The 19,905-nt window shown below is 37.4% G+C and overlaps 1 protein-coding gene across 3 annotated transcripts in view; it reads right to left on the bottom strand.

Annotated features, from left to right (window-relative positions):
• Positions 1 to 1,317: 1,317 nt before the first annotated feature.
• The window catches only part of DCP2 (decapping mRNA 2), a 79,033-nt gene continuing 60,445 nt past the window's right edge, over positions 1,318 to 19,905 (bottom strand). For 2 of the 3 annotated variants that reach the window (XM_061158220.1, XM_061158219.1), the window contains 7 exons: positions 13,763 to 13,915; positions 13,542 to 13,654; positions 13,340 to 13,447; positions 10,376 to 10,514; positions 7,765 to 7,875; positions 3,356 to 3,407; positions 1,318 to 1,724 (listed from right to left, as the gene is read on the bottom strand). In XM_061158220.1, coding sequence (XP_061014203.1) covers positions 1,561 to 1,724; positions 3,356 to 3,407; positions 7,765 to 7,875; positions 10,376 to 10,514; positions 13,340 to 13,447; positions 13,542 to 13,654; positions 13,763 to 13,915 — 840 coding nt within the window. In that variant the 3' untranslated portion in view covers positions 1,318 to 1,560. The remainder of the gene's footprint in view (positions 1,725 to 3,355; positions 3,408 to 7,764; positions 7,876 to 10,375; positions 10,515 to 13,339; positions 13,448 to 13,541; positions 13,655 to 13,762; positions 13,916 to 19,905) is intronic. The other variant, XM_061158221.1, reaches the window with a different exon arrangement.

Raw genomic sequence — 19,905 nt, 5'->3', positions numbered from 1 at the left:
TTAGCACCAAGATGGTGACACTTTTATTCATAAATAGACTTTCTTCTTTAAAATCAAGCCATTGAAAATCTAAAGCAAAGAAATACCAAGTGAACTCCTTACAACAGCACTTCTTTTGAAAGTCCCACAGGGTTAAATAGAAACCCTATTAAATAGACTATCTATACAGAATCAAGATTTCCACAATAAAATTTACAAGCAGAGATATATTTTGTGGATACCACATGTAAAACAGATTTTTAAAACCCATATGACAGACGCGTATGCACGCATATGCTAACACTCTCCCCCCACCCCCAAAGAAACACCTTCAATGAGGTCAGAAGCAGCCCAAACACTAAAGCCCCCTTAAAGCCCTGGTGATTGTCCATAGCTTTACATAGCTAAACTCCTTCTCTAAATGGGCACTGCCATCCTTATTTGGATTTAAGAATCCTAAAGGAGCACAATACATTCCTAGGAGTGAATCACACATGTTGCTGCCCTGTTCTGCTCCTCCCCTAGTGCGATGCTTTATCAGTATTTGGGTAAACTGCACACCCTTCCCTTTTCACTCCATCGTCCAGAGGCTTCAGTACGCTACCAAGTATGTCAGTCTCTGCTACTACGGCAAATGGGAACCTAGAATAGCATCAGTTTCCAGAGATCAACACTGAGATACAATGTGGAACCTAGTAATGTCGGTATTCCATACATATTTACACAGCTGTAACACAGAGTTGAGTTGCACGAGAACAAAGCCACACGACCCCAAGGGGCTGGCGGTGGGACGCTGAGCTGCGACAGCACAGTCTCGGGGCCCCGGCCCCGGGCTCTCCCCCAGCTGTCCTCTCCCCACAACCTCCGAGCCCAGCGTGAGCACACTGCGCGATTCAGAACCAGAGCCGCAGCTCTCCACCACCAGCTCAAGCCCCTCTCCAGGCTGAGGACTCTGTCCTTTAACGAAGTGCCATGAGTTCATCTTGAACATGAACATTATATAGCAGATTCTGACTCTAAGTAAAACCTTTCAACAAAACTCCTAGCAAGGAAGGTTAGCGAACCTAAGCTATTAGAAGCATAGAAATGTGCAAAATGCCACCAAAGCAGATGACCTGCAATCTTGACTTCTGTGACATTTCGGGTCTTGTATTCATGTAATAATTGTGTATTTTAAGTTTCTTTTAAAATTTTCAGTATAAGGAAACTAGTATTACAATCGCTGCAGTGGGAAGATGGAGCATTCCCATTAACCCGGCTACTTAATGATGACTCAAACACTACTTTTGTGACCAGAATACAAGATAAAAACCACAATCACAGAAAAAAATGCCCTCATAAAAAGCAACTTAAATTCATTAGCCAAACACTGAAAAGGTACATGTGTATAAAAAGTTATAACCACATTTACAGTGCAAATTCATGTTTCTTTCTACTCTCTCTTCTGCACAGAGAACATCTCTTCAGAAACATCATCGTCTCCCTGCATTTCTTTAAAACACCTGAGAAAGGTAAGGCTCAAAGAGACACCCACTCAAATGCAACAAGTCTCTGATTTGGGGACTTCCATATTTGCTGCTGTCAAAGGTCCAAGATTTTCATTATAGCATTATGGTCAAACTTGAAACTCAAAAAAGCTCGGGATGAAAAGGGGAACTTGCAGTGTCCATTACATGCCACAGACTGGCCCTCGGCATGTTCGAGCAACTGGTCTTCACCGGAGTAAGGTGAGTCATACACAGCATCTGCTTAGAAAGCAAAACAAATAAGCTCAGTTAAGAAATCAAATCCTGCCCTTCACCTTTCGTTTTGAAGGAATTCACATGCAGCATATATTCACCTCCCCACACTCTCTAAATCTAACCTAGGTAGAACCACCAAAGTATTTTCCTTTCCCTAAACTGATACTCAAAGTGAATTTCCAATCTATTCTTATTCCAATAAACATTCAAGATCTTAATCTGTCTTTAAGATCCTTAATATTCACCTGCTTTCAAAAATGGGCATACCTTGTGCTTCCTTTGTGGCTCAGCTGGTAAAAAAAAATGGGCATACCTTTATTCACCATCTATATTTATATTTTGTCAACATGGGAGCTTCTTGACAGAGACCAACATGTAAACATTATAAAGATTATAATTACAATATAAGATGTGTACAGATTCCAATTCTAGAAAAATAAAGCTGATGGTTACCACATCTTCAGAGAAAAAAATTAACCTAAAGAAAAATCCAGATTTTCAAACTCACTGTGCAACAAAACTCCAACTTATCAGGGCTTGCCCCCACCCCCGCCTAAGTAGAACAGGACCCTGATGAGGAAAGCAGGGTTTGGAATAGACACCAAGAGGCTGAGGTAGAAATAAAGTCTGATGTGAGGTTTCCCAAGACAATAACTCCTTTTATACTTCTTTCTCAAGACAACTCAAAATTTTTGTATCATGCCCAACTGAGCTGGGTATACATTACTATAGTGTGCCTTCTTTAATGTTCCTAAACATATGGCTTTTTAAAGATTTTGTGAAATAAGTGGTTTCTGAAGTTATATTAATTCAACTATCAGCCTATCACGTCCACACCACCTACAGTGGCCAGAGATTTCCCAAAACAGGGTTAAAGCATCTCTTTTTTAAATAGCTTCCATCTTGCTTCAATCATAAACAGTAATGCAAGGAAGAGAGTATGATTATAATGCTTCTCAATTATTAAGGAGCATTCTAGATGAAAGCCTTAAACCTAGATGGTAAATAAATGCTTATCTAATGCATGGGGAATTTCATACCATACAAAATAGCACCTAAGAAAAACAACAGCCTACTGTACTTCCAAATGACACCTATGAAATCAGAATTTACAAAGAGCTTTCTACATTCCTCACCATTACTTTCCGAATCAAATCACACACCTCCTTTTCATAACTGAGCATGGAGAAGAGCCAACCGTCATCTTAGAGAAGACTATCCTTGTTGCCACCTTAACACGTGGGTCATTACCTCCAACGAGCGGGAAACAATTCCCTTCTGAAGTGAGCTCTCTCCTCACTATTACTTGGGTCTACTCACCATCTAACCATTAAGCAATTATTTATTTGTTTACAATATTCACACAGAGCATCAACGTCTGACATTCACTAAAGTAACAGGATATTGAAAGGACAAATCATTTCATCTTGATCATTTAAATAAATTTATTTTTATTTCTAGCCAGTTTCCTATTTAGAGAACTTGACCGCATATATGAACTTTCTACAGATCGTGTGCAACTCTTTCAGCTTATCTATCACAGTTCATCACACACTACTTAAATCAAGTTTACTTCAAAACCAAGCTGAATCCCAACTGGAAGAAATTAAAAAAAAAAAAAAAAAATGACTTGCCTGTTTCAAAAGTATCCTGAAGTTTTCGTGGATGAAGTTTTTTTTCACATTTCTATTAAAAAACACAAACATACAACATACCATATCCAGTTATTTCACTTATTATTGATATAAATAAAGAGATACGTTATCAAATTTCTCAGGAAGAAAATTAAACCAGGAATATAATCACCATCCCCACTCAGCATTGGCATTTTTAAGTAATTTTTTTTAAGCCTAAAACTGTTTTCAGTTCTTGATTATATGTACAATATAGAAACACCAGGGGAAAAAAAGAAAATTATTTATTAAATTTTTCAACTTGGAGATAATTAACATTACAGTACATCTTTCCAGCTTTTTTCCATAAAGATATGTGTGAATATACTTCCATATAATTATGTAACAGAATTATCCATAGTATACGCTATTCTATAACTCACTTTTTAAATGTAATACACTATGAACATATCCCTTTTTCAATAAACACAAATCAAAAAATTAATACAAATCTACACCAACACTTTTAATGACTACATGGTAGTCTATGGCACATATCTATGATATTACAGTTAATATCTTCTTAGATTTTTAGATGGTTTCCATGTTTTCATAATTTAAAGCAATGGGATGAACACTCTATCTTCTAGGGAAACATGGTAAGGAAATCACTTTCAATACAGACAAACTACTCTCTAGAAGGTTGTACCAATTATTAACTTTTGAGCATTCTTAATATATTCAGCAATACATAACTGGATATCTTTTCATCTTTGCCAATCTAATGGGGAAAAGTGGCATCCCATTTTAATTTACTTTCTTGAACTACATATTTATATGTTAATCAATCACTTCTAGCTTTTTCTTTTAAGTTCTTCATATACTTGTCCTCATCACTAACTTTAAGAACTTTTTAAAAACTTATTCAAGTTCTCCCAGACAAACACTAGTCATTTGTGAAGCTCCCCCCCAAAAAACCCAAAAGGATTTTGACTGGTACTGAATTAAATCTATATATTAATTTGAGGAGAATTAACATTTATACAATACTATCATTTTTCTTTCATTTATTTTTATTAGTTGGAGGCTAATTACTTTACAATATTATAGTGGTTTTTGCCATACATTGACATGAATCAGCCATGGATTTACATGTGTTCCCCATCCCAATCCCCCCTCCCACCTCCCTCTCCATTCCATCTCTCTGGGTCTTCCCAGTGCACCAGCCCTGAGCACTTGTCTCATGCATCCAACGTGGGCTGGTGATCTGTTTCACCCTTGATAGTATACTTGTTTCAATGCTGTTCTCTCAGAACATCCCATCCTCGCCTTCTCCCAGAAGTCTAAAAGTCTGTTATGTACATCTGTGTCTCTTTTTCTGTTTTGCATATAGGGTTATCGTTACCATCTTTTTAAATTCCATATATATGCATTAGTATACTGTATTGGTCTTTATCTTTCTGGCTTACTTCACTCTGTATAATGGGCTCCAGTTTCATCCATCTCATTAGAACTGATTCAAATGAATTCTTTTTAACGGCTGAGTAATAGTCCGTTGTGTATATGTACCACAGCTTCCTTATCCATTCGTCTGCTGATGCGCATCTAGGTTGCTTCCATGTCCTGGCTATTATAAACAGTGCTGTGATGAACACTGGGGTACACGTGTCTCTTTCAGATCTGGTTTCCTTGGTGTGTATGCCCAGGAGTGGGATTGCTGGGTCATATGGCAGTTCTATTTCCAGTTTTTTAAGGAATCTCCACACTCTTCTCCATAGTGGCTGTACTAGTTTGCATTCCCACCAACAGTGTAAGAGGGTTCCCTTTTCTCCACACCCTCTCCAGCATTTACTGCTTGTAGACTTTTGGATAGCAGCCATTCTGACTGGTGTGTAATGGTACCTCATTGAGGTTTTGATTTGCATTTCTCTGATAATGAGTGATGTTGAGCATCTTTTTATGTATTTGTTAGCCATATTTATGTCTTCTTCAGAGAAATGTCTGTTTAGATCTTTGGCCCATTTTTTGATTGGGTCATTTATTTTTCTGGAATTGAGCTGCAGGAGTTGCTTGTATATTTTTGAGATTAATCCTTTGTCTGTTTCTTCATTTGCTATTATTTTCTCCCATTCTGAAGGCTGTCTTTTCACCTTGCTTATAGTTTCCTTTGTTGTGCAAAAGCTTTTAAGTTTCATTAGGTCCCATTTGTTCATTTTTGCTTTTATTTCCAATATTCTGGGAGATGGGTCATAGAGGATTTTGCTGTGATTTATGTCGGAGAGTGTTTTGCCTATGTTCTCCTCTAGGAGTTTTATAGTTTCTGGTCTTACATTTAGATCTTTAATCCATTTTGAGTTTATTTTTGTGTATGGTGTTAGAAAGTGTTCTAGTTTCATTCTTTTACAAGTGGTTGACCAGCTTTCCCAGCACCACTTGTTAAACAGGTTGTCTTTTTTCCATTACATATTCTTGCCTCCTTTGTCAAAGATAAGGTGTCCATAGGTTCGTGGATTTATCTCTGGGCTTTCTATTCTGTTCCATTAATCTATATTTCTGTCTTTGTGCCAGTACCATACTGTCTTGATGACTGTGGCTTTGTAGTAGAGCCTGAAGTCAGGCAGGTTGATTCCTCCAGTTCCATTCTTCTTTCTCAAGATTGCTTTGGCTATTCGAGGTTTTTTGTATTTCCATACAAATTGCGAAATTATTTGTTCTAGTTCCGTGAAGAATACCGTTGGTAGCTTGATAGGGATTGCATTGAATCTACAGATTGCTTTGGGTAGTATACTCATTTTCACAATATTGATTCTTCCAATCCATGCACACAGTCTATTTCTCCATCTATTTGTGTCCTCTTTGATTTCTTTCATCAGTGTTTTATAGTTTTCTATGTATAGGTCTTTTGTTTCTTTAGGTAGATATACTCCTAAGTATTTTATTCTTTTTGTTGCAATGGTGAATGGTATTGTTTCCTTAATTTCTCTTTCTGTTTTCTCATTGTTAGTGTATAGGAATGCAAGGGATTTTATGTTAATTTTATATCCTGCAAGTTTACTATATTCATTGATTAGCTCTAGTAATTTTCTGGTAGAGTCTTTAGGGTTTTCTATGTAGAGGATCATGTCATCTGCAAACAGCGAGAGTTTCACTTCTTCTTTTCCTATCTGGATTCCTATTCTTTTTCTGCTCTGATTGCTGTGGCCAACACTTCCAAAACTATGTTGAGTAGAAGTGGTGAGAGTGGGCACCCTTGTCTTGTTCCTGATTTTCGGGGAAATGCTTTCAATTTTTCACCATTGAGGATAATGTTTGCTGTGGGTTTGTCATATATAGCTTTTATTATATTGAGGTACAATACTATCATTTTAATCTGTTCAGCTTTTGTTAGATGCTGAATTAGATTAAAAGCTTTCTGACCATCTATTAAGACTGTCTTCTTTGTATTTGTCACTATTTCTACCGGAGTGGTGTGCAGTAACAGCAAGTAGTCCAGCATTAAACATTTAACTTGTGCTTTCTTGTGGAATCAAAACACTCCAGGTTAAGACAACAGCACCCAGGAATTCAGGGAAAATACTCTTGCTAAGTATCTGAAATTACTATTATTACCCACCGTTAAAGAAGGAAAAACAGATAAAGCTACAATATTAAAAAACTCAACACAGAAATACCAGGACTTATGGAAAAGTTAAGCAAGGAAGCTTATTAGTTATGAATTACTTTCTGAAACACAGACTAAAAGAATGGAAATAAATGTCTTAAAATGCTCACAGGTTTCTGTCCGTCAGCCTAGTCTAATGACTATGGCATTGGCTGTGAGTGTTTTGGTTTTCATTTTCTGAATTCTATCAATTTGAAGAAAAATAAAATACACTGTGAAGCTACTGCAAACTTTTAACTTCATTAAAATAATACAGACACTGTTTAGAAAAATAGAGAGAATACCTAGGACTTATCTGGAAAGCACAGCTGACTAACACTGTTTCCAAAGTATTAAAATAAGTCTAAATACCCACATATCGATAATTAGTAAGAATCTACAGAACAGCACAGGGAACTCTCCTCAGTGCTCTGTTTTTTGACCTATACAAAAAGAGAATCTAGAGTGGATATATGTATAACTGATCCACTTTTTCACCTGAAACTAACACAACTTTGTAAATCAACTATACTCCAATAAAAATTAATGTTAAAAATCATAAATAAACAGATAAACAAATACCCACATAAAAAAGCAAAGATCAGTGCACAACAGAATCAATACGACAAATCTATAATCGAGAGTAGGCAGAGATTTCTTAGTGGGTGAACAGCACACACACAGATTCATAAAAATCCTGTCAATAAAGCAATTCAAAATGCCTTGACAATGCCCTTGCCCCATCCTAAAAAGCATGAACTGCCTTAGCATGAGCATTGTTAACTCTTACCACCAGGGGATTCTGTTGCTTGGCTGGCTGGCTGTGGATCCCATTTGTTTTTTTCTTTTGATTAGGTGAATCTTGATACTGTTTTCTGCCATTTCCCCTTATACTTTGATTCTGTTTTTCCAATAAGAAATAAAATGTAAACGTACAGCACAATGTAACAGGATAAAACAATATACCCCGTGAATATATTTAGCTGGTTCAATCAGAGTTCAGCAAAGTTCCCCAAAATCTTCCTAAGACATCAAAGAACCACTATCAACATCTTTCATTATAGAGAGTTTAACAGAACAAGAATCCTCAAAAGATAAGAAATAGCAAATACAATGTTCCCTAGGAACAACTTTGAAAACCTTATGACTATCAAAGAAAATCTCTCTGTGAAGGAACACTGAGGCACGCTGACTTCAGTCCTTAGAGCAGGAAACAAACACCAGATGTGATCACTGTTACCCTAAAACCTGCTGTAAACTATTAATTAATAGGAATTTTTAAATTAATAATCTTTTTATATAAAATAATAAATAAGACTGGTTTGGCTCAGATGGTAAAGAATCTGCCTGCAATGTGGGAGACCTGGGTTCAATCCCTGGGTTGGGAAGATTGCCTGGAGAAGGGAACAGCTACCCACTCTGGGGTTCTCGCCTGGGATTCTGGCCCATGGACAGTCCAAGTGGCCACGAACAGCTGGACATGACTGAGAGAATTTCACTTTCACTTTTAATCCCTAAATTTAGACCTAAAATCTAAACATGCAGTAGTTGACATCTTGCTATTATATTGCTTAAACATGAGTTAATTTAATTTTCTTGCAAATAATTCTAAGTTTAACTTAAAACAGTTTTTAAACATTAATTTGGCCTTAAAGATCTTAAAAACAGTTATTTAAGAAAACTAGCTAAAACAGTGAAAAGAATAATTTTATTATTATTTTACAATAAATACATTATGTACATCCTATCTACCTACAGAAAAAATTAAGTAGTTCCTAAAATAGCTTGAAAACAATAACTTTAAGAAAGGAAGGGAAATAGCTTTCAGAGGCTCATGTTAGCACATACCTTTAACTCCATTTCACTCCATTCTTTTCCATATTTACTTTTTTACTGTGTACCATATACATAAAACTTACCACCTGAACCACTTTTAGATGGACAGTTCAGTGACAGTTAAGTACAGCTTCAGTGGCAGTAAGTACAGTCAAAAAGTTGTACAACCACCACCAGTATCCATCTCCAGAACTTTTCCATCACTGAAGCAGAACTTTGTCTACTAAATATTTCCGTTTTTTCCTGTCTCTCAGCTCTGGTAATCTCAAATTACTTAGTGGAATCATATAGTATTTGTCCTTTTGTGTGTGAGGTTCATCCATGTTGTAGCACGTATGTGTAATTTCATTCCTTTTAAAGGCCAAATAATATTCACTGTATGTTTACTTTGTTTATCGATTAATCTTTTGACACACATGTAGGTTCCTTCCACCTTCTGGCTATCATGAACAACACTACTGTGAACATTGGTATGTAAGCTCTCTGAGTCCCTGCTTTCAATTCTTTTGAATATGAACCGAGGAGTAGAACTGCTAGGTCACATGGTAATTCTATGTGTACCTTTGTGAGGAACCACCAAGCTGTCCAATGGCAGCTATACCATTTTACATTCCCACCTGCAATACACAAGGGTTCCAACTTTTTTACATTCTTGTCAACTAATTATTTTCCATTTTTTACTACATTTTTATTACTTCACAACTGAGCATCTTTTCATGTGCTAACTGACCACGTAAATGTCTTCTTTCAATAAATGTCTATTCAAGTTGTTGTGTACTCATTTTTTTCTTAATTGTTTCTTCTTTGCTGTTGTTGAGGTATAGGAAGTATCCATATATCCTGGATATAAACCCATTAGATATGTGATTTACAAACTCTCCCATTCCACGGGTGTTTTTTCTCTTTTGACAGTGACCATTCAAGCACAGAAGTTTTAAATTCTGATGAACCCAGTATATTTGTAAAAGAAGAAAAGTAAAGAGTGGTACCCAAATAGATGGTTAAAGTAACAGACAGGTAATACCAAAGATCAGTAAGGATATGGAACAAATGGAACTCTCAAATATTTTGCAGAGGATACAAAGTACTTTAGAACATTGTTTGCAGTATATACTTAAGAACATAGGCATATGCACTGCTCCAACAATTCTATCTACTCAAAAGAACTGTGTATGTTCATCAAAATACATGTACAGAAATATTCCTAGCAGTATGATTTGTAGAAGCCCCAAGTGGAAACAACATGTCCACTAAGTAGAATGGATAAATAAACTATGATATAATCAAACACTGAAGAATGACACAGAATGAACCTTTCACTGGTAGCATATTTACCAAAATCAGATGTTACTGGTAATTCATATTCCTTACTACACTGGATTAATACCAAAGCTATAAAGGTTAGGAGTCTCATCCCAGCTTCAAGTAACAACTCAGGAACACAGGCACCTTGGATGAACAACTCAGAGCTCTACAACTGTTAATATGCAATGCCTCAACTCAGATGCATTTCAAAGTCAAATGATCTTAAGTTAATGAAAATCTTTAAATGCATTACCACTCACCTTTGCCTTTAAAAGATCAGACATTTCAGCGTGATGATTATTATATGGTTTATGCTGCAGTGGCTGCCGGTGCTTTACCCACTGGTCACCAGGAGAACCTTCAGGAAATAACTGCTGACTGTGGCGGAATTTGGTTCGACTATAACAAGATTTAAAAATAAAAATAATATCAGAAAATTTTTACTGATACTTCTTCCCAAACCTTGAGTTTATCTAACAGACTATAAATGTTACTTGACTCACTGTCTCCCCTCACTGGAGTTTAAATTCCACAAGGGCAGAGGATTCTTATAGACTTTGTCTACTGCTTTACTGCCAGAACCCAGAAGAATGCCTACCACTCCACATTTCTTGAATGGGGTGATAATGTGTTATTTTTAGTCCCAAACTTTTCTAAATTGTTGATACCACCTCCTCCTATAAATGACTGTACTTTTAAAAATCTAGCAAATTTGCTGGCAGCCCAGTGGTTAGAACTCTGCATTTCTGCTGCAGGGGACTCAGGTTCAAGCCATGGATGAAGAACTAAGATCCTGCAAGCCTTGCAGCCTGGCCGAACAACAACAAAAAAGAATCTGAAGGGAATAATTCTTTCACAAATTTAATAAATTTAGTAATGAAGCCAATAAATAAAGCTACTCTAAATAAACATGTGTCAGTGGATTTTTATAACAGGACCAACAATTCAATTCCTTACTAGGATGCTTAGGTATGGAATTTGACCCTGCACAGGTCAGTATGGACCCTCCACGATGGAAGATCTGAAAAACTGAGCTATGCTGTTATTGTTGTTGTTGTTCAGTTGCTAAGTCACGTCCAACTCAATGATGCCATCTAACCATCTCATCCTCTGCCAACCCCTTCTCCTCTTGCTCTCGATCTTTCCCAGCAGCAGGGTCTTTTCCAATGAGTCAGCTCCACACATCAGGTGGCCCAAGTATTGGAGCTTCAGCATCACTCCATCCAACGTATATTCCTGGTTCATTTCCTTTAAGACTGGTTGGATCTCCTTGCAGTCCAAGGGACTCTCAAGAGTCTTCTCCAACACCACAGTTCAAAAGCATCAATTCTTCAGCGCTCAGCCTTCTTTACAGTCCAACTCTCATATCCATACATGACCACTGGAAAAACCATAGCTCTGACTACACAGACCTTTGTCTGCAAAGTGATGTCTCTGCTTTTTAATACTCTGTTTAGATTTGTCACAGCTTTTCTTCCAAGGAAATTAAGGAGTTCAAAATGATAGATAAGCATATTAAATAAAGATGCAATCTCAAATACTTATACCAAAGAAATCAACTGTAATAGTTTGTGGTAAAGATAAATTGTATTCTATAGTACCACTTACATATATTAATATGGTCCAGAGTCACTGATCCCAAGGTCCATATTATAGTAAGATTGTTTCTGAATATTTCAGAATCTGTCCCCTTTTCCATTTAAAAATTGTGATTAAATTGCAGGCTCTCTTTCTTTAGACAAAATTCAAGTAATTCCTCCAACACACCATTAGAGTTAGTCTATATGCTAAAAAGAGACATCATCCTGCCTGAGAAACCTGAAATTTTTTTTTTTTTTTTTTTAGAAACCTGAAATTTGTTTGAGAAGTTGTTTCATTATTTCCTTATTCCATTCTCTAGGATCACGAACCCTAATACCGGCTGAAAGATGTGGGAATCGTATCATATCACTATGGGTGACAGATTCTTAAACAGTGACACAATTTCTTTTCAAACACTATCACTATTTCATAACTTTATAATAGTGACTGGGTTTTTAAAATCATGACTACATTCCTGTTTTTTCTTTTTTCTGCTTCAGTTATATCTAGTAGTAAATACTTTGGTGATTATAGTCACAGATTCTGAAAGGCACAGATGACTTTCAAGACATTTAATCCAATCTCCTGTCCTCATAAAATCCAACTAAAATGGAATATTACCTATGTATTTAAAAAATATCGACTGCAGGTATGATTTACTCCTATTGTTTACTTTTAAAGCTCTAGGATAAAAACAAAGCATCTAAATTAGAGAAAATTTAGAAAGCAACTCTCTCTGAACCTAACAAGGTAAAGGTTTACAAATACATATACTTATTTCAGAAAATTATATTGAAAGGACTGATGCTGACGATGAAACTCCAATATTTTGGCCACCTGACGCAAAGAGCTGACTCATTTGAAAAGACTCTGATGCTGAGAAAGATTGAAGGCGGGAAGAGAAGGGGATGACAGAGGATGAGATGGTTGGATGGCATCACTGACTCAATGGACATGCGTTTGAGTAAACTCCGGGAGTTGGTGGTGTACAGGGAAGCCTGGCATGCTGCAGTCCATGGGCGTCGCAAAGAGTCAGATAGGACTGAGTGACTGAACTGAACTTCAGAAAATTACTGAGCCTGCTCTATAATTGTGACTTGGATACAATTAAGTCCCAAACAAGAAAATGCTCTTTGCAGTTCTTATCCATGTAATACTCACTCCTTATAATACACACTCTAGGCTATAGGGAAAGGAAAGGCGCAAGCCCAAGTCTTCACAGCGCTCTCTCTGAACGAGTTATACATCAGCACCCCTCCTCTCCTCCTCACAAAAACAGACGTTCAACCACACACAGAAACACAACTATTTCTAAAGTAAAGATGTGAGAACACAGAACAAGCACTATGAATACATACAGAGAGAGAGAAAATTACTTTCTTTTCCTCATACTCTAACTATACATCTAAAAAGCTGACACTCTCTTGTGTATACTATTTTAAAATATGCCTGAAGCTCCTCTGCAACTTCAATTAACCTCTCATCCAAAAAGTACCCCTTTAAAACGGCTATTATCTGTGAGACTAGTAACAAAATAGTACCTATAAAAGGAAGCTAATACCTCTGCAGACTTTGTAAGCAAAATGCTACTAATGTATTAAAAAAGACCAAAAAGTCAGAACCCAACATATCTGTTTCTTTACCTCAATTTTTCCACAGTGGGTTTAGCTGGTGTGCTACCAGCTGAGGAAAATCCATTGTCACTATCTGAGGAATCTCCAAATCTTCGAGAAAGCCAGTCCCTTAATGGTCTATGGAGACATTAAGAATTCACTTTTAAAACTTGGCTATGTAAAGAAACTATCAGAATTGTGAAGTTTCATATTTTAAAAAATACAAACATACCTGATAAAAGGAATGGCCATAAAAAATTTGTTTGGTGCCAAACCAAGTTTGGATTTTGGGGTCATATCATTTCTATGGCAAGGCAATTTCTCAATGGAGAACCACTCAATATTCTGAAACACAAGAAAATCAGTTATTATCAAGGAATTTCTAAAAGCAACTTCTAGCATCATTTAATTAGACACCATCAAGCAACCTGAAAATTCTTCTCAATTACATACCCGGATTTCTCTTCTGGTTTTTGGGTTAAATTTTGTATCTTTTGGAATTCCTGGAATGATGTACAAACGAGCAAGCTGATCATTGATCCGAAGTTCAATGTAATCATCCTTACAAATATAATCTTTAATATCAAAACCAGTTTCTTCAAAGACCTGGAAATAATAAATCTGGATGATGATTTTCAAGTTTGGCTGTTAGACCTTCAGTCCATTAATATTTGCTTATTTCAAAGTCAAAAATTCAGAAATATCCAGGCAATGAAAAACACAAAAACACTAGGTAAAAAAATCACAGTATTTCAGGGTCTAGCTCTTGCTGTGTCTCTATGGAAAAACCTCCTCACACATCTAAGCCTAAGTCTTTTCAGCTGTTCAATAAAAGGAAACATGATACTGTGATTTACAATATATATTTGGTAACTGTCCCCTCTTCTGGTATAAGAGCTCCTGAAACGGTTGGGAATGTCTTAAATGATAAAAGCAAAAGTATCTCTGCTTTTTATCTAGGTCTCCCTCATTGTGTGCAGATTCTTTACCAGCTGAGCCACAAGAGCAGCCCAAAAGTATCTTTACATCCTGTTAATTATGTGACTTCTGGAGTCCACTTCGGGAATTAACTTGGTTGCCCGGTGATCAAGAGCATTGAAACTTTCAATGGGCCCCTCCTCCCCCACCTCCAGGAAATAAACTCAGTCAACCCCATAAAAAGCAAAAAGGGGTGTTTCTGGTTTGAAAAACACATGAAGATTTGGGGATAGTGGTGCCAGAGAAGACAGCAAGAAAGTTCCTTGCTTTTTCTGTACCTTGCACCCTAAGTATTTATGTCTTCCATCTAGTTATTCCTGAGTTATATCCTTTTTTTGTAATAAACTGGAAAACTTAATAAGAAAAATGTTTCTGAATTCTATGAATCACTCTAGCAAAAACTAATCAAACCCAAAGAGGGGGCTCAAAAGCAGAAGTGACAACCTGGACTTTGCAACTGGCATCTGAAGCCAAGAATGGTCTTATGGAACTGAGTCCTTCACCTCTGGAATGTGACGCTACCTCCAGGCAGAAGGTGTCAGAATTGAGCTGAAATGTAAGTCATTCAGTTGATATCCAAAACTTGTTCACTGGTGTGGGGAAAACAATCCCCTGCACAAGTGTGTACATGCACGCACGCACGCGCGCGCGCGCACACACACACACTCTATAATTGGGTCCAAAACCCTTAAGACGTTAGAATACATCAGTGGTTCCCACTCCATGGGAATAATATGAACCTCATATGGATTTGATTCACAGTAACCACAAAAGTACGTGTATAATCAAGCTACAGAATGAAAAATGTCTTATACAAAGAAAACCATTCTTCAAACACGAATGTTTAACTGGGATTAATACTAATATTTCAATGGACAGATTCCAAGAAAATAGCTACAACCACCTTTGTGCCCAGGGTGTAGTTAGCTGCAGTCACCATCTGCAGTGATTTTGGAGCCGCAAAAAATAAAGTCTGCCACTGTTTCTCCATCTATTTGCCATGAAGTGATGGGACTAGAAGCCATGATCTTTGTTTTCTGAATGTTGAGCTTTAAGCCAACTTTTTCACTCTCCTCCTTCACTTTCATCAAGTGGCTCTTTAGTTCTTCTTCACTTTCTGCCTTAAGGGTGGTGTCATCTGCATATCGGAGGTTATTCATATTTCTCCCGGCAGTCTTAATTCCAGCTTGTGCTTCATCCAGCCCAACATTTTTCATGAGGTACTCTGCATATAAGTTAAATAAGCAGGGTGACAATATACAACCTTTACGTACTCTTTTTCCTATTTGGAACCAGTCTGTTGTTCCATGTCCAGTTCTAACTGTTGCTTCCTGACCTGCATACAGGTTTCTCAAGAGGCAGGTCAGGTGGTCTGGTATTCCCACCTCTTTCAGAATTTTCCACAGTTTGTTGTGATCCACACAGTCAAAGGCTTTGGCGTAGTCAATAAAGCAGAAATAGACGTTTTTCTGGAACTCTCTTGCTTTTTCAATGATCCAGCAGATGTTGGCAATTTGATCTCTGGTTCCTCTGCCTTTTCTAACACCAGCTTGAACATCTGGAAGTTCACGGTTCACATATTGCTGAAGACTGGCTTGGAGAATTTTGAGCATTACTTTACCAGTATGTGAGATGAGTGCAATCGTGCAGTAGTTTGAGCATTCTTTGGTATTGCCTTTCTTAGGGACTGGAATGAAAACTGACTTTTTTCAGTCCTGTGGCCACTGCTGAGTTTTCCAAATTTGCTGGCATATTGAGTGCAGCACTTTCACAGCATCATCTTTCAGGATTTGAAATAGCTCAACTGGAATTCCATCACCTCCACTAGCTTTGTTTGTAGTGATGCTTCCTAAGGCCCACTTGACTTCACAGTGCAGGATGTCTGGCTCTAGGTGAGTGTGAGTGATCACACCATCGTGATTATCTGGGTCATGAAGATCTTTTTTGTGCAGTTCTTCTGTGTATTCTTGCCACCTCTTCTTAATATCTTCTGCTTCTGTTAGGTCCATACTATTTCTGTCCTTTATTGAGTCCATCTTTGCATGAAATGTTCCCTTGGTATGTCTAGTGTTCTTAAAGAGATCTCTAGTCTTTCCCATTCTATTATTTTCCTCCATTTCTTTGCACTGATCATGGTGGAAGGCTTTCTTATCTCTCCTTGCTATTCTTTGGAACTCTGTGTTCAAATAGGTCTATCTTTCCTTTTCTCCTTTGCCCTTCGCTTCTCTTCTTTCCACAGCTATTTGTAAGACCTCCTCAGACAGCCATTCTGCTTTTTTGCATTTCTTTTTCTTGGGGATGGTCTTGATCCCTGTCTCCTGTACAATGTCACAAACCTCCGTCCATAGTTCATCAGGCACTCTATCAGATCTAGTCCCTTAAATCTATTTCTCACTTCCACTGTATAATCGTTAAGAGATTTGATTTAGGTCATACCTGAATGGTCTAGTGGTTTTCCCTACTTTCTTCAATTTAAGTCTGAATTTGGCAATAAGGAATTCATGATCTGAGCCACAGTCAGCTCCCAGTCTTCTTTCTGCTGACTATAGAGCTTCACCATCTTTGGCTGCAAAGAATCTAATCAATCTGATTTTGGTGCTGATCAGCTGGTGATATCCATGTGTAGAGTCTTCTCTTGTGTTACTGGAAGAGGGTGTTTGCTGTGATCAGTATGTTCTCTTGGCAAAACTCTATTAGCCTTTGTCCTGCTTCATTCTGTACTCCAAGGCAAAATTTGCCTGTTACTCCAGGTGTTTCTTGACTTCCTACTTTTGCATTCCAGTCCCCTATAATGAAAAGGACATCTTTTTTGGGTGTTAGTTCTAGAAAGTCTTGTAGGTCTTCACAGAACCATTCAACTTCAGCTTCTCAGCATTACAGTTCGGGGCACAGACTTGGATTTCTGTGATACTGAATGGTTTGCTTTGGAAACAAACAGAGATCATTCTGAACTGCTTAGTGGATCTAAAATTGCCCTTCCTCATAGTGCCTCAAGGACTGCCAAGACAAGGAACCCCAGTTCCTTGGAATAAAGTGTTACAGCTAACCCTCATCTTCTCCTTCAACCAGAGAAGCCATACTTAATCTGATTAAAATCCTGGGCCTTAAAAAACCACTGGGGGCGGGGGGAGGGGTTCACTGCAAGATTGGATTGACAGACACACTGCTAAACATGGAGCAGGTAACCAGGACCTACTGCAGAGCACAGTGAACTCTACTCAGGACTCTCTGATGGCGCATACGGGAAAAGAACCTAAAGAGCAGCTAGACACATTTATATAGCAGATTCACTTTGCTGCATACCGGAAAGGCGCAACACTGTAAATCAGTTATACCCCAATACAAAGTAAAAGCATCAGTCTCTTCTAGCCTTGCATGTTCTCCTTCAGATAACCCTTATGTTCTCTGGCAAGGTCCTTTCCCAATTCACCCTCAAATGAAAACGGCTATGGTTCCTTACTGACTAGACACCAGTGTGCACTTTTTACGCTGGAGTTCCTCCTCTTCCCTCTAGTTTCAGCACCTACCCAATCAGTGGCACAGAAGACGATAAAACATGCACAGGCCTGAACCTCTTACAAGGTAAGGGTGTGGAGGAGTTATTTGTGTCCATTCCTTTTGTCTCTTCCCTCCTTCTCTTGTTGGTTTACGTACATCTTTCTACCTCCTTCGATAAGGGCACATCTCTATTTCTCTCAGATATGCGTAGCTGTAAGTCACAATTTAAGCTCCTCCACAACACCTAATTCATTTCTGTATACTGCCAATTATGCTAAACTTTTTCCTAATTTTAAGTACTAGGTGAATATACTCACTTGAAACTGCTTTATGGTATACAGAAAAAAGAGACATTATTTGTATTTCCTACTGCCAGAAATGACAGAGTGGGAATAGACATACCTATGTATTACCAAAAAAGAGCTTTCTTGTCCTAAACCAAAACTATACATCTTTTCCAGAATAAAATCCCGAAGGCTCAGTGATAGATACTTTGTAGTTTCACACTTCCCCAGATCTTAATTTAACATCTATAACATGTGCTGTGTGCTCAGTCACTCAGTGTTGTCCGACTCTTTTATAACCCCATGGACTTTAGCCCTTCAGGCTCCTCTGGCTGTGCAGATTCTCCAGGCTGGAGTGGGTTGCCCTGCCCTCCTCCAGGGGATGTTCCCAACCCAGGGATCAAACCCACGTCTCCCTCATTGCAGACAAATTCTTTACTGTCTGAGCCACCAGGGAAGTCCATTTGTATACATAATATGATATAATTAAACTAACAATCGTGGATTTATTTCAAAACTCATGTATGTTACCTGAATGTTCCCATTAAAGTCCAGATATTAATACTTTGATTTTCCTTTTCTTTGAAAGTAAGGTCTACCCTACTCTACTGCTGAGACATAACTTAAAAATGGTTTTTATTATAAATCAATCTGGTTGGATATTAGAGTTATAACTTTAGAAATTAGAACTGGTTTACCTAAAAGTTCAGTGACATAAAATTGTTTTTTCTTCATCAAAGTCTCCATTAAGAAAGTCAAAAGGGAAGTCATAAACCAGAAGACATTCACAATATACTCAAATCCAGACTACATTAAGAAGTCCTATATATCCACAAGACAAGTAAACCAACCTAAAAACAAAAAGGTAACATGTAAGTTGGTACTGTATAATAGACGACATTCAAATGGCCAATAAGAATATGACAACGTGGCCAACATCATTAAACTTCAGGGAAATATGAAAAACACAATGATAGACCATTATATACCCCTAACAATGGCTAAAATTTTTTAAAAATTTTTTTAAAAATTTTTAAAAAAAAAATTTTTTTTTAATTACATTATATTAGCTTCAGGTACACAACATAATAATGTTCTGCATATATTGAGAAATGACCATACAATTTCCCCCCAGTTTTACTGAGATATAATTGACATATATCACTGCAAAAGTTTAATGTATACAGCATAATGGTTTGACTTATACATATTGTGAAATGGTTACTCTTAAGTTCAGCTGATACAGATCATCTCATATAAGTACAATAAAAAGAATAAGAAAAAAAATACATTTTTTTCTTGTAATGAGAACCCTTAAGTCTCTGCACTCTTCACATGCATCACACAGCAGTGCTAGCTAGTCATCACGCTGTACATTACATCCCTAGTGCTTATTTATCTTCTAACTCTTGACCATGTTCCTGTAATTCTTTTACACACACACACACACACACACACACACACAAAACCTCTGAGAACCACAAATCTGATCTCTCCTTCTGAGTTTTGCTTTTCAGATTCCACATAAAAGGGAGACTACAGAATCTGTCTGTATCTGACTTACTTCACTCTGCATAATGTCCTCAATGCCCATCCACAGTGCGCATGGCAGGATTCTTTTTCTAACAACTGAAATGTTCCCCACTGTGTAGATACAGACCACATCTTCTCTAGCGACTCATCTGTCAATGAACCCTTAGGTGGTTTCCATGCCTTGGCTGTTAAAAACAATGCTATTATGAACATAAGACTGTGTATCTTTTCAAGTTAGCATTTTCATTTCCTCTGGATATATTCTCAGAAGTGGAACTGGTGAATCATGTGGTTGTTCTATTT

This window comes from Dama dama, chromosome 12, assembly GCF_033118175.1.
Source record: "Dama dama isolate Ldn47 chromosome 12, ASM3311817v1, whole genome shotgun sequence".
Taxonomy (NCBI): Eukaryota; Metazoa; Chordata; class Mammalia; order Artiodactyla; family Cervidae; genus Dama; species Dama dama.
This window is presented reverse-complemented; position numbering and strand designations above follow the sequence as displayed.